This window comes from Typha latifolia, chromosome 15 (genome assembly GCF_019914945.1).
Source record: "Typha latifolia isolate L0001 chromosome 15, TyphaL0001v2, whole genome shotgun sequence".
Lineage (NCBI taxonomy): Eukaryota > Viridiplantae > Streptophyta > Magnoliopsida > Poales > Typhaceae > Typha > Typha latifolia.
In genome coordinates, this window is record NC_133100.1 from 2,558,586 (window position 1) to 2,581,769 (window position 23,184).

The window sequence follows — 23,184 nt, forward strand, 5'->3', positions numbered from 1 at the left end:
TTATATAGAATAGGGGAATTGAACAAGGTGACTGATTTGTGGCATGCATACACTTTAAACTCCAAACAGAAGGCAGTTAAGACACCAACCATGCATAATAGTATAAAGAAAAAACAAAGTCCAAAATTTGGAACTACATCTCACTGCCTCAAGGAAATAAAAATTAAATACATAAAAGTAGAAGTAAATCACAAACACTTTAGTTGGTTATTCAAACTATCCATCCATTTCCACAACCGGAGACAATAAATAACAAACTGATAGCCTTACTCCCCTACTTCCTTTGTCAAAATCATAAAAATAACAAATCAATATCCACCGGTGATTATGGAAGCTTCAAAATAATAAATGCCATTTTTCATTTATGAAAAACCAAAAGAATAGAGCTGGTTTACACAAAACCCACCCATCCGACGGGCAGAATAATCCTTAACAAGCACTTGACCTCGCTAGTCTAATATATCACATCCTCTCCCTGCTGTTCCTGATACAAAATTAAATCATATACACTCTATAGCAGAACGACGTCGTCCTTTCGAAAGAAAGGGCGGAGATATGAGCTTCAAACAATATACTCTAACAGGTAGGCCGACTGATAGGGAACTCTTCCCAAGCAAGTAAAGACTCATTTACTTCCACTTCCACATAGAAACTCAAGCGAAGGAAAACAGGGTGACCCTGTGGACATGACAGCCTTGTTTATAGAATTGGCTGCCAGTGCCCCCAAAAAAAATGATGATGAAACTGACCTAGATAATAGAGCAGTCATCAGACATGATGCGTCTATTATCATCTTCTCACACCTCAATGAAGGGATCTTAGGACCAGGACAAACCATAACTCTAAAACCTCAGCAACTGAGACAACCAAAGTATCTGACCCTAGTTTCTACCCAACTGAAAAATGGTGAACAATAAGAATACTGCAGGCAGATGAACTCAGTGCATGCTACAGTACTAATCACTGTGCGGTCGCCTTCTCCAATTTCTCTTTCTCAATCTCCACTCTTCTCTGTTCAGCATGTTGAGCTATGCCACTGGCAATTGCCTGATGATGGAAGTCCAAGGTCTGCATCAGACTCTGGAACCTAGTAGGATTGGATGCTTGGACAGCTGGACAAATTGGTTACTCTCTCAGACATTTTTGTACAAAATCTTAAACATTAAAATTAAAGATTAGTAGACCATCCTAGCATAGTGAAGATAGTAGTACCTTGGATGGTTTCAACAAAGAAAATAAAAGGGTCCACTTCATCAAGTGGTGATTGCAACTCTTCGTCATCACTGTAATCATCGTCTGACTCGTCGTCATCATCATTTGACTGGAAACCTCTGGCCTGATCCATCATTAACAGATAAAAGGGACTCAGAATTGAAATATGAGGCCAACATACTGCAATGAATACTTTTTATACAAGGTACATGCACTAAAGATTTATCAAACTACTAATAGAAAATGTCCTGATTAACTAGACAAACATAATAAGATACAATTAAAATAAGTGATATCAGTATTTTATGAATATGCTGAAAGTGGATTGGATGAGAAAAGAAAATAAGTATGTCCCAGAAATTTGGAAATGTGGCATGGGATAGAAAAGCAACATAATGAAAAACAGATTAACCAACATGCAGTAGCCATTAGATTGAGATAAGTAGAGAATCTGTCTCCAAAATAGAAACCAATTAGATATGCTTAATTTAGAATATAGTCCAATGAAATTTTCATTACTTTCACATGAAAATGGCACAAAGAAAGGTCCAACTTAATCATTTTAAATAACATATTAACCAAATATTGGTCATTAAAAGAAATTAGATTCCCCCATGCAATGTAAATCATGAAGTTAATCTACTTCATGATCAGGTGCAATGCATAGATCACATAAGGACCTATCTGGAGTGGAATATGCATGAGGTTCCAACTTCCAAATTTAGCAAGCTTCACATAAAAATAAGTTACAAAATAAACTTATTACCGGACAATATGGTGTTGTGTATGGCTTCATGCTATTTTATATGCCAATGAAATCTAAGCTCGCTAGCATATAATATGCCAGTGGTTTAGTAATCACAGCACTCTTTGAGCATCTAGATTTAATTCATTCTCATCCAGTTTAATAGTTGATGCATCATACAACGAAATAAACTTATTGCACCACACTGCCTCACTACCAAGTCAATACAGGTTGCCTATGACATGCCCTAGTACCAAATAGACCAGTATTAGCTTATAAAGTTAATGCTAAACTGTCACTAGTTGGAATAGGATTTACACAACTGATCATGTGTCTCCACAAGATTTATACCCTCAAACAAGGGAGTGTTAAGATTAATGAGGACGGGTCTTAACAATATCCTTTACCAATGTCAGTAAGGGACAACAGCCAAGGTACATGGTATAGATCACTATGCTTAGCATGACCATCCATACATATGATAACAAAAGACATGCACCACATATGTAAATAGCACCCAATGCCTATTGATCTATATATGACACTGATACCTTATGCTGTTATTTGCTGTTTCACATTACTTTTTTCAAGTTCCTAACAAACTCTCAAGTTAGATAGGGTTAAGACTTGAAAAACATACATATATATAAAAGGCAAGCTAACCAAATGAATAGCAAGAGAGTGATAGCATAACACTAATAGATGGTCCTTACCATGGAGAGATGCTGTGTAGTAAGCATAAACTCAAAGTCAATAAGGTGATAATGTTTATTACAAGATAATGAAATATCGCAAGATACATACCTGTAAGAAGAAATGTACATGGGTACAACCATACAAGATCACATATAAACTAAATGGTGCATGATTCAAGTGAACAATTTGAGCTTATGTGAAATCGGCAAATGCTAACCTCTGCGGCCAACTTGTGGAGCCTAAGACTATCAGCTTCATCCCCTTCCTCAGCATCAAGCCCCATTTCCTTGTCAGACTCATCCTCTTCTTCATCATCTTCATCATCTTCAAACCCATCCATATCATCATCAGCAGCATCATTTTGTTTCTTAGATTCTGCACATTAGAAAGATAATATAGGGATTAAATAACAAAGAACCCACAAATGCTTAACAGCAAGATCCTCAATCCTTCTACAATCTTACTGCACATCTCACAACAAAGATGGGAAAAACAAGACCAAACTGAAATAAGACAAGCTACACTGATACAAGACTGGAGAATAAGTATATCATTTTAATACAATAAAGAATACAATATAACAACTTCAAAGGGACTACACAAGCTTACATTTTCTTACAAGTGAATTCTTACCATCAAAAGAAGCCAAAGAAGCAAGATCAGTAAAACAACTAATCCAAGAGACACAAAACTATCGGATAGTGTATGTCATATCGTGTATGGATTTGGAAGGACCAGGAAATTTATATCAAGGAAACTACAGGAGGTGGTTCTTGCAAAAATGATGCAAGGATTATCTTAGCTGCAATGCCTACAAAATAGAAATATTCAATGCAATCTATCATGAACCTCCTCATAAGACTAAATTTACAGATGTTCCAGCACCTGCAACTTGGTCCTTGTAAGAGACAAGCAGCTCGAGAGTTGCTTTGAAGATACGCTCCAAAGCTTCCACTGGTAATTGGTCAGCCGGGAGGCCAAGAAGAGAAGTCAACCCCAAACAGCAAACTTTTTTATCATATTCTCTGACAAAATGCAGATTAGAGTAATCAATAATGCTAAAATTAATCAAAAACCAAAAAGGAAAAGAAATATAGCATATAATGTCAATAATTTTACCTTTTGAAATTTGCACGCACACCACTCTTTTTAACTTGTTGTAACATCTGGAACCAAAGGTTAAAAACTTCTGTTGCAACCCCAAGCTTATATAAAGTACCAAGTGTCAAGGAAGCATTGTAATATAAAGCATCTGCTATCTGGAGAATAAACAAGATGACTTAAATTATCAGAGAGCACTCACAAAAGGATTAACTGCATAAGAGAATAGAATGTTGAGGCACATTTGTTGTAACAGTAAACCAACAAATTATTTGCCAAGGACTAATTACATGAGACTACAAGAGAGTAATAGGATCTGCACTATTTTGGCACAAATTGGCTGAGATAGCTGAGACAAATGCATGAAAATTACAAACACCTATAAATTTATAATGTTTCCAGTGCTTAAATCTTAGAGACGGCTTTAGATGCAGTTATCTAGGAGAGCAAATAGTACCAGCACATACATGTATTCAAATCTGAAATGTATAACATTATCAAAAGAGAAATATAGCAAATACAGCTTAATTACACAAGGTTATAGAATTCTTATCATTGCAAGTTTAGTTAGACCATTCGGAAGAATAAAATTGAAAATTGTCAATAAGAGTGCAAGGTTCAATAAATCGGGATCGGGATCGGGATCGGTCTTCCGAATTAATGATTTATATCAGCCATATCGGTTGCCTAGATCAGATCGAACTTTTTTAAATTACATAAATTTTAAATATTATTTAAAAATGCATAAATTTTTTAAAAATTAAAATGACAAAAAATAAGAAAAAAAAACTATGGTGCAGTGAAAAAGGAGAAGAAAAGAAGACAGAGAGTGGAAGAAATGTAAAAAACTAAGAGAGAAATAAAGAAATAAAATTAAAAAACTACATACTAGAGTTCACCGGAGTTAGACCTGCCAACGATGGCTGTGCCGATCGGCACAAGGCATGCCGACAGCGTACCAGCACATGACACGAGGGGTGCTGCACAGCATCCCTCCTAGCAATGCTTCACTGAAGACTCTTCGTCATCATCGTTCGTCGTCGCTTGTCGTGGATACGTAACTTTAAGGTTTTATTCAAAATCGACTCGACGACCCAACCCACTCAGGTCGTCTTCCTTCTCGAGCCAACAAAAGCTAGGGCATTCGTGTCGCGATCGACAACCTCAGGCGTGATGGGCGATGGCAAGGTCGGCGGCGACGGTAAATGGCGGCGGCGACGACGATGACGAAATGTTACTAGTCTCTCTCCTCTTTTTCTGTCCCTCTTGCGGCACGGCCGACAAGTGCTGCTGCACGTACCGTGTCGTGCAACCACCAATCGACGCGGCCATCCATGAGACCTGCGTCATCGGAGTTCACCAGAGCTAGATCTCTCCGTAAGAAAAACAATGGCTATATGGTAAGAAGAGAAAAGGAGAAAGAAAGAGTGAAAAAGAGAGGGAGAGAGAGAGAGTGAGGAGAGAGAGAGAGAGTTCGGATTAGGTTTGGTTGATCTGGATCAGGATCGGCCGATCCGGCAAACCATGCAAAAATGTCCCATTCCCAAGCAAGGTCTGAGTAAGTGTAGATGTGTACAGCCTTACCTTTATTTCTGACATGAGACTATTTCCAAGACTTGAACCCATGACCACTTTGATGCAAGGGGCAAGCCTTATCATCACCCCGAACAATGCTATCTAAAATTGTCAACAAGGATGATCATATAAAGTGCTTGCCTCTAATATATGGGTATATTATTGTGAGGCAATCACTAATATATGTACACGGTATCCTAATGCACTAGCCACGTATAAACTCGTAAATTATCAAATAGGGTATTTCTCATTTTCCATGCCACCTACTTCTCTTAGGCATAATTATTTTAAATTTGAAAAAGAGCATCCATAATGTAGGAATGTATCTAAATTTCTTTCCCCATAATTTAGGATTGGAACAATGGAAATATTTCTTCTATTTAAAATGCTGAATCACTTGATATCTAGTGGACATTGTAGAGAAGGTTAATAATTTTGGTCCAGATGGTTATAATATGGATTGCAGCCAAAACATTGAAATGATAACTATGATATGTACTGCAGCCATGGACCTCTTCCTAAAAGAGAACATTACACATAGCTCAGATACACAAGATAGTAAGCCGATTACAAAACAAATTGCTTCCTGAATTAACTAGTTTACCTACACAACCAGACTACTAAACTCAAATGAGAACATAATAATAAATACTTATATCAAAATTGCTTATTGTTGTACATATTTTATAGTAAATCATCCAACTTAAAGCAACAACAGCAAGCTATCGTGTCATCAGCAGACTAAGCACATTAGGTGCAGAACTGGATAACAAAGGAAATCAATATCACGTGTGGCTTCTTACCACTTGTATCAGCAGGCATTTGAAGTATGGCTTCTCAGCTCGATGCAGTCGATTAATCGTGATCCTCAGATATGGCTCAATCCAGTGGTCAACTTGACCTTTACAGTTTTGGAAGACTACCTGAATGAGCTTAGGTGCAGATTCAATATCTGAGTCTTCCATGTTTTTATCAGACATTATCTGCATTACATGTCATATTACATAAAGATTTATGCTAAGAACAGAAATATGTAAGGATGAGAGACCTTGTCTATGCTTAAGGAAAAAGGTAGAAGAAATAAGGATCTTAATTAGAAAATGCATTTAATAACATTGTCACTCACAGATGAAAGTGCATTCCATAGGCTTTGCTGGTAGTCAGGATTTTTGCAAGTAAGAAAATGAGCCGTACTGCGAGATATATAGTTGTCCAGTGGAACAAGAATATCTGCACCAGGAGAAGGAAGATAAAAATATGTGAGATGTCAAGGTGCAATTTTGTGAAAAAGCAGAAGCATAGAAAATCAACTGCAAAGCATTGAGTATCACACCATAAATAAAGCAACAAAATAAATTATTATTCTGAGCAATAAAACAAAGAATTATTCTTACCTCGTTTTCTTAGGTATAATCAAGGCTATAAAAGAAAAAGTAGGGGAATTTTCAATGTAAAACAAAGCTAACAGAAGAAAACAAAGAAAGTGACTCAATAAGAGGGACTCTACAGCCAACATAGTGTTCCTTATGTGACACAGCATGATGTGATTTAACATAAAAATATCTTTTATTTGCTATTTCAGAGCACTTACATGTGCCCCATATCAGCAGTCAAAGAAGCAAAGGAATATCTGGGTCATGTTCAGCTTAAAGTGATCACGCAGAATTGACATGAAATTCTACAGAAAGGGGAAAAAACCTCCACTGTGGCAATTACTTTCCAAGAGAACTGTTTTTTCCTTGTGCAACTAGCAAACTAATTAATTGCCTATGCACATGGAGAAATACTTAATTTCATATATAAAATATAATGTTAAAAGTGCAAGTATACCCTATCGCAAGTGAGTATTTTGCTTTAAGACCTTCCTTAATTCCTTAAAACTTTGAATTTTACATCTGTGCCAAATGTGATGCATGTAAAATATAGATCATCTCACTGTATGGCATAATTAGATATCGACATAATGACTTACATTGCAATGTACAACTTGAAGGTTGTTGATAGGAAAGATTTTACACTTGGTAAACTTTCTTTTCAACAAGGAAAGACAACAAACAAATGCAACAGAACATACAAAGTACCTCTTGTTAACTTTTGCATCATCTAGGATTTTAAATTTGAGGTATATTTCTTAATAAGAAGACAAATCAGAGGATTATTGACAACAATTTCGTTATGCATTTGTCATGAATGAAACAGGATAAACAATGAGGGTGTCCCTCACATTTTCTACAAGTCTGTCCAAAAGATAGTTCTCAAAAACTTCATCGAGTCATCCTATGATGTCCAGTTACATCCTAACTTTTGTTCTGCAAAGATAAACACTAATTAATTCACGATTCATGTTGTTTATGTGGTTTTTCCTCAAAGATAATACTAATAGCACGATGATCTTGCTTTACAGCCAAACTTGGGTCTCTGTGCTGAGGATGCCCCTTGTCTAATAATCGGTTGAAATTGACAAGCATATCAGACCACTTAATCGATTATGGAATCAAGAACATCATGCTTTCCGTCAAGTCTGTTCTCATTCACACATCCCTAAAGATTCAAAAATGATATTTGCAGATTGATGGCATAGTAAGAGTTGTCTGCTGCACAAAATTAACAATCTTAATGGCCAAGAGTCATGTTCCCAAGAAGCAACAGTTGAACACAATCTAGACCAATAATTTTATAGGTTAGCAATAATAATGTATGTATAACCATTAGCCAATACGGAGCTGACAACGGATCTTCCTAAAAAGCACATCTTCCACACAAACTTACGCAATAAAATCATGCCCAATGAAGAGAAAAGAACAACGAAACCAAGTTTCTTTTCAAATTAACAACTCTAGTAAGTGATGATGTACCTCTAAAAGAACTTCTAGCTTTAAATATCTCTAGCATTCATGCCAGAGAATATAAGCAAGACTGCACTTGCATTCCTAAGTATGCTACAAGTAATTAATGGAAGGAAACAATAGTCATACAAAAATTAAACTACGTAAATATCCTAAGATATACAATGCATAAGAAATATTTCTGATCCCCATCAGACACCAACCTATAGTATAATGAATTGAACGCAATTTCAAACTGAATCGTCTAAAAGGATTATGATTTCTGACAATTGAAAACATGTCACTCTCATCTACATAACAGTTCTGAAGATGAAGTTTTCATTAGCCACTTTGGTTTATTCTAACTGCGACAATAATGTAGATGTCCCAAACTACCAAGTAGAGTAAATGTGTAATATATCAATAGCTTCAAATTTCTAGCCAAAAACAGCCTCAGGGATCAGAATGAGGTCTAGAAAATTAACTTCATCCAGACAACCAGAAAAGGGAATATTTTTCATGATCAGAAGGTGTGGCTCCAACGCCGGACTTGTAGAGGCTTGCATCATAAAGTTATGAAATTTAAGAATAATAAAAGAACAAATATATTAAATCATATTAGAATAAGGATCATTAGAAAAGCTATATATGAGAGAGATCCCATGACTAATAAACTGTTAGCAGGAACAAGCAAAAGAGACCTTCATTACTGATGCGAGTATATCGAACAGCATGATATATGATAATCAACAATGAGTAGACAACAGATTCATGCTTTTCAGAATTGATTGAAATAGATCAAACATAACAGAACATAAGCATTACAAAATGGGTAAGAATGACATCATAAGAACCCTTTCAAATTTGAAACTGAAAAAATTGACACCAATTGTACAGTGCTTCCAGACAAATGGCTGAATATTAAACTTACTCTCAAAGAAATCTATAGCCCAATCATTAAGTGCATCCATCATTAATGGCCAAAGGCTCCACATATCCAATGAAATAGTTGGGGAGAAAAATGTCATATATGAGACAATTTCCAGAACTTCTTCAAAAACATCTGCAGAACACAGAGAGGAAATAAAGAGAAAACATCAGATTGTTAAGATAAAGACAAGATTTCCACACAAGTCAATAGATCTGCAGTTTGTAAAAAATTAACATACTAGACAAATAAAAACTCATAACCCCATGGAGAAGAGAAGAAATTCAAAATTAAAAAACAATAACATAATATCAATTCACTGGGATTGATGTTTTGCCACTTCTAACTAATATTACATGATTAAGCAAGAGTTCAAAGAGTTAATGGAGTAACCGATTCTGACTCTTAAAGTGAGAAAATGCACTAGTCAAATATTTCTTCAAATTTAGTTCTCAAGGTGGAAAGAGGATCGAATGAAACGCTAGTGGCTAGGAAAGAGAGGGGCCAAGGTCACTCTGTTTTTTATCTATAAAACGAGGTATGGAATAGAACCACTACGAAGAAATTCCAGGACAAAATGTTCCTGGAAATTTTTGCCCCCATTGCACCTGACTATCACAATTGTACAGTAGAAAACACTTAGCGACAACTCTCTCCTTTTCATCAAGGGATACGAACAAAATGAAATGCAAGATGTATCAGGAGCAAAAGTGGCCCAATGGAACCTGAGGCTAAGGGTGGCATTTTTGACCCAAGATGCCAACCTAACACGAACCCAGGGCCATAAACAGGCTGTCCATTAAACAGATCGTGTTTGCGTTTATATGATTATATCTACAAGACTACAACCAATTAGCCTAACTTCAACCATATAACTTAAATGGGCAGTATGCAGGAAGAGTTCGTGTTGTTTTCACGTCGAGACGCTTAATGCAACATGACCATATATATGCCAGATATATGAAATATCAATGCATTAACCCACCCCTTACTGCATATAAAGGCCAACATGACCTGAAAATCGTTTGACCTAAATTACTCTTGTTCCCATGCTCAATTGTTGTGATGCTGACAAATCCTTCTAACACAACCTAGTTCCTCAGGTTTATAAATGCTAACTCCCTCTTGCAGGTCGGCCCTGGGATTTCTATCAGAGGTCTCAATAAAAGATTAAAAAAAATTCCTGAGTCCTACGTAGTTTGGGAACTCACCCATTCAAAGTTTCAAACCCTCCAAAGTATGCATTCAAACCCATTCCCCTTGGATCCTTATAGTTTATACTCTCTCATGTTTAAAATGTGGAGTTGTTGTAAGATGAAGTCTTTTTTAGGTTTGTGTCTATTGGATTTTATCTCTAATATCAATATTCTAGACTCTTGGAGAAAGAAACCATGTCATAGTCAACTTCACACTACCACACCAGAACGGGTTAATGTGGGCTGAACTAAAACCCAACATGACCTACTTCTTATAAGGGTTACAGGATTATGTCATGTGACATGTTTAACATACAGGCCATGTTTGAGATCAAACACTCTAACCCAATTGATAATCAGGTTGTGATTGGTTTAGCATGTTAGTCTTAATACTATCATGACCCAAACCTATCTAACCCAATCAGAATGACACTCTTATAGATTATATTCTCTCATGTTTAAAATGTGGAATTGTTGTAAGATGAAAAAAAAATTATTTAGGTTTGTATCTATTGGACTTTATCTCTAATATCAATATTCTAGACTCTTCTAGAACAAGGGATAGGGACCATACCCCGGTCCCCATGTCGTAGTCAGTTTCACACTACTACACCTGAATGGGTTAACATGTGGGCTGAACTAGAACCCAACAAGACCTACTTCTTACATGGGGTATAGGGTTGTGTGACATGTTTTAGCATACAAGCCATGTTTGACTTCACATATTCTAACCAAATTGATAATCAGGTTGTGATTAGAGGTGTAATCAAGCCAAGATTGATTGAGCCTGGTTTTGATCAAGCTTGAATTGAAATTAATTTCAAACCTAAATTTATGATCAAGCTTGAATTGAAATCATTTTAATTTGAGCCAATTTCAAACTCGAGTTAAGCTTAAGCTTAAACGAGCTGATCAATTAGCAATTTCAAGCCTTATCAATTTAAGCTATTTTCGAGCCTGAGCAAACTTGAATTGATTTAAGCTTGAATCAAACTTGAAATATAGCTTAATTGAACTATAAAGATATAAATAAAGCCTAATTGAACTATAAAACCTAATAGAGGTGGAGCAACGTGCCGACTGGCCGAGGTGAGGCGGTGGAGTAATGTGCAGGCATGCGGAGGTGGAGCAGCATGCCGACGTTCTAAGGTGTAGAGGTGGAGCAGTGTCCCAAGATGCGGAGGTCGAGCGACGTGCCGAGGAACAAAGGTGGAGCCGCATACCGATGGGCGAAGGATGGAGGTGGAGCAGCGTGCTAGCATGCAAAGATGGTGACAGGTGTGAAGTTGGAGTTTTGGAGAAAAATGGAAATGGAGGTCGGTCGCGATCACAGAAAAGCAGAGAAGGTTGCCGACTGGGTAGATTTGGAGCTTGGGAGTTGGGAGGGGAGAATAGAATGGGAGTAATTCTGGAAAGTTCTGACCTAGGGAGAGAGAAGCTGAGCTATTAGATCAAAAGAGTTAATAGTTCATATTACTCATATTAAATATATATATATATATATCGAGCCGGCTCGAGATCAAGCTCGACTCTGCTTATTTGAGCTGAGCTTGATCGAACCTTATCGAGTTGAGCTCGAGCCGGCTCAATTATTTTGACAACCCTAGTTGTGATTGAGTTAGCATGTTAGTTCTAATACTTCATAGTCAGAATGAACCAATCCTGTCTAACCTAACCAGATTGACACTCTTAAGTGCCCTTACATGGGATTCGATTGACCAATTTAGACAAAAATACAAGTTCTGTTCATCTAGAGAGGACAATTAAAACAGATTGCAACTTTAGTGAAGAACATGATATCTTGTATTAAAATAATGAATTGCATGCAACAGCACATAAAACATGCAGATTGAAGACAAAGCCATACCTTGACCATCCGAAGTCAACATCCTTCGCATTATTGGTAACAAGGTAGCCTCGATTTGGACAAAAAGGTGAGGAAGCCTGCTCACAGATTCAAGAATTGTGCTTATGGCACGCAAGCAGCCAACAGCAGCCAAAGCACCTGAATCATCAGCCTCATCATCTGCTTCAGAGGTATCTATGCACCTCCAGAATGCAGAAGCCTACAAAAATCAATCAGAAAGGATTAGATAGGTTGCTGCAAAACATATTAAATTCATCAATAGGCATGAAAAGCATACCAGATTCTGACACAACCCAATAGCATATGGTGCCATTTCTTCCCCAAATTTATCAACAATTGTCTCAAGAGTGAACACAAGGTCCTCATTCTCAATCTCATTCATAAGTTTAAAGAATTCTGCATATAAACATAAGAGATAATGTACATGTTTCAATGAATATAACTAAAGAAATATGAAATATTATATACCATCAAGTAATTGAGGAAGAATTGGCCGAATCTCATTTAGATCTGCATCAGAAAACCAAATGCAGGAACTTCAATGGTTGAAAAAAAGAAGTTAAAAAAAGTTAGACAAGTTGCAAGATTCAAGATAACCTGCCTTTGCATGCTTCAATAAAAGAGCGAAGTGCAAAGACTGAATCAACTCTTACAGGAAGCTCTGGATCACGCATGCCAGAGACAACATAGTGCATTGCTCTCCGAAAATTATTCTGGTCTGAAAAGTTAATATGTGCATATTGTCCTGCCACCCATGCTGCCTATTGCCTCACAGGACATGAATCAATTTAGACAATACAGCATTCCCAAAGCAAATATTTTCAAACCTAAGAACTGATTCAATATCTATACCATACTAAACTACAGGAAAAATGAACCACAAAATTGGAAGACAAATAGACAATAAATATATAGAACTTCCAACAATCAACACAGGACAGGAGCATAGAACATCAGAAATTAGAAGTCATTAGATAACATATACACACATATATACAATATATACATTGTTGTATATCCTGGGATTATAATTTTAGATATTCCCATACAAATGAATCACAAGAGAAACTTTGAATATATGCCAGTACCCAATAAAGTGTCAACACAAGGATCTGCAATTCTGCATAATAGAGAAGTCAGAAAGAACAATAGACTAGCTCAAGATTGTCAGAGTTAGTGAGTATGTCCATTCTATTGTCATACCTTTGTAAAGGTATTTGTATTCAACATTCAAAAATTATAAACCACGCACTAATCAAGAATTTGCAACCAATAGCCTTATCCATTATTTACTCAAGCAACCCAAGAATTTACAATTTGATAAAAGTCTGAAATCTTAGTAATCTTTTGTTAACTAAACTATTACTAGACAAGTAGACATATCTATCTTTGATGCTGCCTTCCAGGTCTTCCACTTTACCAGATCTTATGCTTATATTTATAGAGTTTAGTATTTTTATATATGCACCCACACTACCCTATGGAGTCCTGCGGCAGTCTATTACTCTATTAGAACTGACTTCTCATATCTGATTTCCACTGCCCAATCCAAAAGTGACAAAAAAGTTCATTACTTCTCAGATGTCATTTCTTTCAGTCCAGCATAGTTCATTTGTACAGATTTTAGATACAACACGAAATTAGAAAGTATGTGCAGGTGAACGTAATGCACAAGGTCAAGGTAGCATGAATTGAGTAATTGAGGAAGCAACATTAGATGGGACAGTCTAGTTCAACAATATCTTAGATTAAGATAAGAAAAGGATACTGAGTTACACTGATACAAGAAAGGATATGTTGCTAGGTGTTTGAAAGTTAAATGTGCAGGTCATAGACACAAAATTCAAGGTTCTCAATATTACACTTAAATCTAATACTTTAAAAGGCAAATTGAGTTAAATACCATGATGTCATGAATTAAGAAATGCCAAAACATCCAAGAAAACAATGTTCACCTATGGCTCATTGTCACATAAAGATGATCCAATTTCAATCATTTAAACAGAAAGGGCAACTACACTGAGTACTAGAAACATGATCAAAGGAAAGGGCACACTACCTTTGCCCGTAGATGACCAACAGGACTTCCGAATTCAGGGAAGACATGTTGAACTAACATGCGCTCTAGCTCAGATTTATATGGCTGAGTTTGTTTTAATTTGTCACATAATGTTCCAATAGCAAGAAGAGCACCATCTTTCTGACGATATGGTTTATACTCAATGGATGTCTCATCATATCTGATTACAAGCAATTATCTCAAAAAATGTACCTTCAATTCTGCATAAATTATAATTATGACGGCAGTTTATACAGATACCTCCTAAAAATCTCCACAATGAACTGAATGAACTTCTGGAGGTTGCCTTTCCCACGCTTCCTCACTAATTCACTCACAAAATCCATGGCTGCTGTTCGAGGGCTGTATAGATCTTCAATGATATCTGTGCCAAAAATACCAATAAAATTAACTGAAAATGCTTGTCCATTACAAAGACAAATAGTCTGGGAAAAATATACATCCAAAGACTAACCCATAGTAAAATATAAAGATCCTAAAGACTCACCATAACCCTTTCTGACGTACTCATGAGGATCTTCATTCCATAACGTTTGGTCATTGTCATTGAAACACATTAATGGAAAAATTATCTCAAAAAGAACAATGTCAAGTTGTGGCTGCAGCAATTGGAACATACTGTTCTTTGAAATACTGCAAAGGACGAAAGAGGTGCATGTCAAGTTTAAGTCAATGAAAGTTGATCAGAAATAACTAATCAAGCAGTAAATGATTTAGTTTGATATAGAGAATGGAGAAGACAATGATGCAATAGATAATAAGCAACTAATAAAATAATTGACAACATTCATTCAGTAGCATGTGGATCCTAGATTGTCCAAGATTCTATAAACCAAAAACTAAATGATAAAGGGCTTTCCATTTATGATTGAGCTTTATGCAATTATTGTATTACTATTGATTAAAGAAAACTACTCATGAAGCAATCATCGTAAAAGAGTGAAAAAATCAATAAATTATAGGAAATCTACATTCTGCAATACTATTAGAGAATATTGAACTACAAGAAATTTTTAGTATTCTTGGATACAGGTGATGGTATTGAAATTCACTGATATTTCTAGACATGGTTAATGACTTCCCATCACTCTGACTGCAATTTAATAACTGTGAAGGGAGAAGTACATGAAGTATTTCTAGAAACAAGGATTATTTGTTGAGCAACATATGCCTGACACTTCTAGCAAGGTACAGGAAGACCACAATGGCCTGGCATACCTTGGGTGATGCCAGGTCATACCACATTTCCTGTATCAGCATGAGACCAACAAGGTTTGGGCATGGTCCATGGCATGGAGTGCATGACACTTACATAGTTAAATCTTTGCCGTATCCTTCAATCTATATTGTCCAACGTACTCTTTTTAATCCCTTAAAATAATGAACTCTTCTAGATTCAGCATAACATCTAGGTCCTCAATAATCACATGTATATATCAGAAGGAGGCTAAAATAATTAATTAACAAAAAGTTTCCTAGAGACCCAACAACAATATAAACATTTCAACAAAAAGGTGAGAATAGAAAAGGCCTAAATAAAAACAATAAAGCCAGTAAGTAAAAGAACATTAGAATTGCATGCTTAATTACTTCACTAATTGTAACAAGTACATACACAGGAACAAAGTTATAGATCTAATCAACAAACCTGCTGCTGAGATATTGGAGTATAAGGTTGATTACTCTATCAGGTAAATATCCACCTGTACGGATCACATTGAGCAACTGTAGGTGACTTTCCAGTATTTTCCCAGCATAGTTCTTCTGAAACATTTGGGCAAAAGCTTTGCACTCTGGCCTCTGAAGCTTCAGATCCCCAAATCTGAGAGCAGTAATTCAATCAAACAAAGAAAAACCAAAGACAACTTATGGAGTTTGCATCTTACTTCAATTAACAAGACTCACCGAGTGTAGAGACGGTTCAAGATGTGGACTGTCCACTTTTTGACTTTCCACCATCCCCAGGTTTTCCGGGTCTCGGGATCTGATGGTTGACTCTCAACAGGAACAGGCCTTTCCAATATATTCAGGAATAGAATCATCCATGCATTGAAGATATTTGGATCAAAAAGTTGCTTCGGAATCTCCAGCTGCAAAAGAGAAGTACAAAGGAAAAGGCAAGATCAAGTTCATAGCATATATATCTAAGACTCAAAGGGAGGGAATAATGCAATCTCAGGGTCACATACATATATTGATGACCAGAATATTTTGCATATGAGCTTGATAAGATCAGCTACTTCAATTGAAGGATTGACAATCTGGACAAGGTTGTTGAATATACTTAACAAATTAGGAAATGTTTCTTCAACAATAAGATGTAGAGGTGTGCGCTCTTCATCTGACTTGAACCTTTACAATGCAAAAACAAAGTAGAAGACAAGTTAGCAGCAGATAAGGAACTCTTTAGAGAAAAATGTCAAGAAATAACATCTTGAAAAGGAAAACATCATGCACAATGAACCACACTTTGGAATACAAGTAAGAATTTCTGTTGATACCTGATAAGTATTACAGAGATGAAAAGCTTTTCAACAGAAAGTCGATGGTAAATTAGCAATAACTAAGAAGCACTTTACAAGATGTTGCACAAAAACATGTTGGAGGAAACACCGTATGAAAAGCATTTCTACATTTAATTCATTTGATATTTTGTCCCCAAATTCTTTAATCATGATTACTAGGGAAAAAGACCTAAAGAGGACCTCCAACTTCTTAAATATAAGGTGTCACATGCGACAAGTGGACATAAAACCACCAAAGGAAAATTCACCAGTATATATGTACCCTAAATTCCAACATTGTAGGCGTCGAACAGAAGTTATTATTCCTTTACAAATCTCCATGAGAAAGTAAATAAAAAGTTACAACTGCTATCAAATTAATAGCACAAGATACTAAGGGTTTGAGCAAATACCAAAACAAAGCCAGATTGGTTGATATAGTTCACACCTTACAGACCATGTAGCAGTAAGTCAAATAATGTAAGTATAGAGATTGATGAGGGACCACAAGATGGACAATCAATTTTCCAATTCATCAAGTAGTTACCACTTACTCATATTTCCTAGTAAGAATCCTCAATACATATAAAGCTCCAAATACTTGTTGATCTTGTAATTGCAAGTTGTGTTTTATCCAATGAAGAAGACCTGGCCACTGCTCGGGGTAATCATCATGGATTATGGTTTTGATACATTCACCAAGCTGCGCTCTGTATGCAGTATAATTATCAGAAACAGATCATAAAGATAGTATAACGAACATAATATACTCACTTAACAAGAGAACTTATAAAGGAAATAACAACAATTGTTATTTTAACAACATAAAGATAGTCTACTGTTTTGTGGATCTGTTTGTTCTTACTGTTACTTTTGTGGATGTTATCTGGTATAGTTTTGTTGCCTAAAATTGATTTCAATGTTTTAAAAGGCGGCAGCGGATAGTGGGTGGTCACCCCACCGCCTAGTGCCTAGGCAGAAGGTGGGCGACAAAGCGAGTGACAAGAAGGTCTATCATTTTTAATATAAAAAAAAATTTAAAAACTTATATAATACAAAATATACATTATATACAAAAAATTTAATAGTGCACTAAACCAAAATACTAAATAATATAAATCACAATTTACAACCATAGTAACAATTAACAAATTCACAACCATAATGCCCACAAAAAATAACATAAATATATAATCAAAGTTCTAAATTATCACAACTATAAGTTTCTAGCAACAAGTTCACAATTATAATAAATAATATGATACAAAATATTAAACTTAATCAACACTCAACAAATTAAGTGATTACTGATTAACAAATCTGGACTTGAGGTAGCAGATGGTGGTGTTTTGGTACAGATGTCAGTTTTCTGACCCAGGCTTTTTGTTGCTGCAGGTGGGAGTTTAGTTCCTTTTCTGGGTCGTTTTACTGTAAACTGCTATCTGATGTTTCTGATTGGGTTTTTATTACTCTTGGAAGATACAACTTGATGCTTTTTTAAGTTTCAATGAAACAGAGCTTTTGCCTTTCTGTCAAAAAAAACTGTTATATATAGATCCTCTGATAGCAGATGTTAAGATCATTAAGACTGTCAGTTAATAGGAAAAACAGTGGCTATAGATTTCATGACAACAAACTTTAACTGGATCCATTGCACAATTAATAATCTCTATACAAGAAACCATTGGTAGCATTAGGCTGACAGAAACAGTAATTGAAAATTTTATAGGGCCAAAATAAACTAACTGATCAGTGAATAATACTATTGACAGAAACCGCATTTCCAGACAACACACTAAATCAAGAGGGTAAATACATAAAATACAATGAAAAATTAAAAAGACTCTGGTTGAGAGTTTGAGCATATATATAATCATACTCGGGCATTTGCATATTTATTGGGTTTAGTTAGACATGGTAAGGAAAGATATAACAGCCCAATGTTGACAGAGGAGTTTGCCCAAAATAGGGTTGAATGGTGGGAAAACAAACATATAGCTCCCCTCAATTACATTGGAGAGAGCATAAATGAGAGAAAAAGAGGAGCAAATAAAGGCGAGTAATTATGAAGGCAAGGATATCTACATAATTAGGAGGGACACATAAGTATCCTACAGTACAAACATAAATTATATGCAAAACGTATGTATCTGTGAGAATATAAGCAAGAAGATATATTCTAGTTGGCATAGAAGCATTTTATACTACAATGGGAATTAATTACCACAGATTGCATCATAAGAAAATTGAACAATATACCTCAATAGTGGTGGAAGTTGAGTTATGAATCCCATAATATTCTCACGAACCATGGATTTGTCGCTTTCTAATATCTTTTGGGCCTCTCCTAAAAAGGAAAGAAAACAGCCAATTAATTATGAGAAGAATCAGTTGATTAATAATTCAATTGTACTGTTTATATACCATGCTCGTTAGATGACCAATTTTTAGCCACAAAGTTTTTGAAATGAATGCTTGCCACCTGGCGTACAGCCATGTCACAGGAACCATCCACAATGATCTGCAACAATCGGACCAAATGTTGTGGTGCATACTGAAACTGTGGAAAAGAAATTTTCCGTCAGTTTATATACGTAAAATACACCAGATACATGTGCACAGAAAGGACAGAAAGGAATAACATTACAATTTTCCCATTCAATATCCTTCAGCTTTTGTTAAGGAATAACATTATTTACTTCATAATTTTGATCAACTAATGGAAATTGCCAGTAAATATGAGGCTATACGGCAACCTCATATGCGAAAAATATGGTCATCATACAAAAAAGCCAAGCCCCAGCAATTCCGGTCGACCTAATGTTGATACGTGGATGAGATCAGGACGACCAACTATATCGTTTTAGAAGTAGCACTAGACTAGCCTGACTAGGGCTCAGACCTGACTTTAAGAGAGAGAAAGAGAGAGGGAACAAAACAGCAATAGTTGACGCTTGTCGTTTGCAGTTTATCTATTAAGGGAAAATCAGAACCTTAGAGCCAGAATATGGATGTACTTAAATAAGTACGGAATTCCAAGCTTCTCATTTGTGATGTTAAAGAACCCATTTAAAATTAGACATAACCATACAACCAAGTGACCAACTGAAGTAGATTCTAGATAGTACAGTGAAATATAAGGAGATAACAAGGCACTCCATTTTTCTAAAACTTGGATTTAGTTTTTATTTTCAACGTGCCCTGGTGAGTGCTGGCCTAAACAATCTTGGTGGTTTCAATATCTTTTATCAAAGTCCCAAAAAAGAAAAGGAAACAAGAACCAATAAAAGAAATTTAAGAAGAAGAAAAAAGCAACATACTATCTGCTGCTCCACTCATCATACACATTGTTATCTAGGATCTTCACTTTTGACGTGTAGTTCATAATCAGACATATTATTAACTACTAAAGTAAGATATGGAACACTTAACTATCAGTCAATTTAAGGTAAAAATAGTACATCAGAGGATTTTCACTAAACACTTATATGAGTTTTTGACAGGAGATCTACATCCTCGGTAGCCCATGCTACTAGCATGGTTAATCATGAAAATGTTGTAGGTAATCATGATTCCCACAAAGTAACACTAGAACTGAGATAGTGAAGAATGCTCCTATTGCTTACGTATCTCCAGTATTGCATTCCATATCTCAGATGGTGAAGAATGCTTGAATTGCATTAGATGAAATAGAAAAACATATAACTCAAAGACCTGTTTGACATCATTTCAGTTGTATTTCTCTCCAAATATATAAAAACATGGAAGTGGATTCGGTGAACATGTCAGGATGCACTTCTTTAAGAATTATAGTAAGCTATTCGAATCCACTAATTCAACAATATGTACGGTAATTTTGAACTTCAGAGTCCATTTACACACTAAAATATGATACAAGATGTTAAGGCAGTCATCTAAGAATAGCCTAGTTATATTTTATTTAATACTAGAGCCTAGGAATTAAGGTAGACGTTTTTCAAAGCAATAGAGATCACGAGACTTAGTAGCAGATTAAGCAATCCCTTGAACGAAAGAGTGCAATTGTAAGTCAATCTTTTTAGTATTGATGAGCTGTATTGACACAATAATCCTTCATAATTCAGATCGACTAGCATACACTAGCCAAACATTGTTACTATATTTACCCAGAGCCAACAAATACACTGAATAACCAGAGTAATGAATATCATGATCAGATACCATTACAGATATATTAAAAGTAAAGTAACAAAAACGCATAAAATTCCATGAGAATAATTTAATGATCCAGCAAGCCTCAATTAGTTTGGACTAATCCCCAAGACTGTGTTTCTTAGGTCTATTTTAAATACACATAATCCCAACAATAGCAACATAGAAATAAGAGCATCTGAGCATGTAAGATGCGTTATTCCCACAATGCTTCGATTAGTCCTAATGGGGAAAAAGAAGGATTTGGGGAAGAAAAGCGCAATTTAAAGCATAATTAGATGTTAGCCAATCCCAAATGGATGCGAAACTCATTGACAAGACAAAACATGAAGCGATAAGTTTCTCCAGATTAAAGAGAAACCAAGCCCACTACAAGGGGAAAATTTTCAACAGCATCATTTTACTAGACGTTTAACAAGACTCAGATCATACGGATTCGATAAATACGACATAAAAACAAACGATATATGAAACAACTAAGAGTACTGTAACATGTCCTAATCCTCAGCAAATCAAACAGTAATCCGCACGTCCAACAGCAGCAGAAAACCTCATCCATCTATAGATTAAAACCAAAACGGAGGTAATTCACCTGATTCAAGCTCTCCTCCGCTGCCTTCCGCTCGTCGGGAACGGGGCTAAGTGCGGCCCGAAGAACGACGGCAAGTCCTTGCAGATCCATGGCGACGAGACCCCGATGGAACCCACGGACTCCGACGCGATCGGGAGGCAATGGAGGAGGCGACCCTGGCTAGGGCTTCGGTCGCCTCACTAGGGTTTTCTCGGTAAGCGTAGAAGAGAGAGAGGGGGGGGCGAGAGAAGATTTAGCTCGTCTTGGATACAGAGAGACAGAAAAGGAGAGAGAGAGAGAGAGAGAGCCAAAGCTCGAGATCAACTGGGTATTTAACCCTAGGGTTTGGTCAGGTGTTAGCCGAAATCTAGTAAACAGTCGGATCCAAGCTGTCCAAACCGGTCCGGACTGGATCCGTCCTGCGACTATAGTCAACTCACCTAAACGAAGTCTCCGCATAACGCAACCGCACGCATCGGAACGCCCAAAAAGAAATCGGACGGCGGCAATCAATCGTCCGCATACGGATGACCCGGAGGATGAAGCCACAAGTTTTTACTGACTGCCGCACGTGCGCGGTTATTCTTGGGGATTGGATCCTGTGCAGCCTGGACTGTAGGAATCAAAATAAAGGTCAAAAAATATCTTAACTATTTTGGCAGCCAATCATTCGCCGGCACGCTGCCAGTCCTGATTATTGTGATCCGAGGGCATAAATTTGAAGCGATTCTCACAGTTAGAGGGAGGTGAGATAAAGGAGTGACAGCTGGTGGTCATTAAGTTGATGGAATCTGGAAGGTACTACGGGGGTTTGATGTAATGGAACTACCAGGCTTTGGTTTCCTGAGCTGCTGACCAAAATAGGTTTATTTTTTAATTTATTTACTAAAATAAATTAACCTCAAATTTAAATATTAACGTGAGTTTATTTTATTGTAGTCATAATTAAACCGCCTAAATATTAACAGCATTTATTTTAAGCATTTTAGTTAGAGTCATTAGGAATAATTTATTTTGATTAATAAGTTTTAAAATAGACCTAGTTTGGTCAAAAACTCTCGGTTCCCTTCCTCCTTAATTTTTCAAACAGCTGGAGAAAGTATACATTTATTAGGAACCATCCAACAAGATCATTTATGCTGCTTAATTTTAGACAGTTATGCAAGGATATTTAGTACTTTAAAATACATATATATTGATTTTTCTAGTAATTGTGGATAGATTTAACATAATAAGAGAGAATTAAGGGTGACTTGTCCATATGACTGGGAAGTCGGAAGTGGAGTTTAGATTGGAATTCTAAAATTTTGTTGATTGTAAGTAAGTAGTAAAAGTAAGTACATCAACTGGCGCACTTGAATAACATGTACTACTAGTAAAAAAAAAGGAGATTATGCCTTTTGGATGGACTTCGGAAGACGACGTAATACATATCAAACAACATCGTTCGGCACAAACAATAATATATTCACGGCGGTTAAAAAGGTACTGATATGAATGGTAGGAGTTTTTGACCAAACTATCCGGTCTTCTAAATTTCTTTCTATTGGAATGAATCACACATTCACACTCCAAATTTAATTTCAAAGAAATATATTTCATGCCATTTATAATAAGTTGAGTGTTTTGTGTATATGAAAATTTTATAAAATCGCAATCTATATTTTCTCTATTTTTAAATATTTTATAAATT

At 36.1% G+C, this 23,184-nt stretch overlaps 1 protein-coding gene across 1 annotated transcript; it reads right to left on the reverse strand.

Moving 5' to 3' along the window:
- Positions 1 to 342: 342 nt before the first annotated feature.
- On the reverse strand, positions 343 to 21,740 carry LOC140801876 (importin beta-like SAD2). The gene is made up of 22 exons (XM_073157230.1): positions 21,513 to 21,740; positions 19,154 to 19,289; positions 18,989 to 19,076; positions 17,284 to 17,439; positions 16,415 to 16,577; positions 16,131 to 16,315; positions 15,874 to 16,047; positions 14,713 to 14,858; positions 14,466 to 14,589; positions 14,205 to 14,385; positions 12,747 to 12,906; positions 12,614 to 12,655; positions 12,423 to 12,541; positions 12,146 to 12,344; positions 9,086 to 9,217; positions 6,456 to 6,559; positions 6,133 to 6,312; positions 3,773 to 3,912; positions 3,539 to 3,678; positions 2,871 to 3,028; positions 1,213 to 1,336; positions 343 to 1,112 (listed from the first exon to the last, which is right to left on the reverse strand). Exons 1-22 carry the CDS (start codon positions 21,600 to 21,602, stop codon positions 961 to 963), a joined length of 3,093 nt encoding a protein of 1,030 aa, XP_073013331.1. The 5' UTR covers positions 21,603 to 21,740; the 3' UTR covers positions 343 to 960.
- Between the last annotated feature and the right edge of the window lie 1,444 nt (positions 21,741 to 23,184).

Bases quoted from the DNA above. Each gene is read 5' to 3' on its own strand.
- LOC140801876 (XM_073157230.1), bottom strand. From the start codon at position 21,602: ATGGATCTGCAAGGACTTGCCGTCGTTCTTCGGGCCGCACTTAGCCCC. The intron at 12,656-12,746 runs GCAGGTTATCTT...TTTCTGATGCAG, and splicing joins TTTTATTGAAGCATGCAAAG to ATCTAAATGAGATTCGGCCA. The intron at 12,542-12,613 runs GTATATAATATT...GTTTATATGCAG, and splicing joins TCTTCCTCAATTACTTGATG to AATTCTTTAAACTTATGAAT.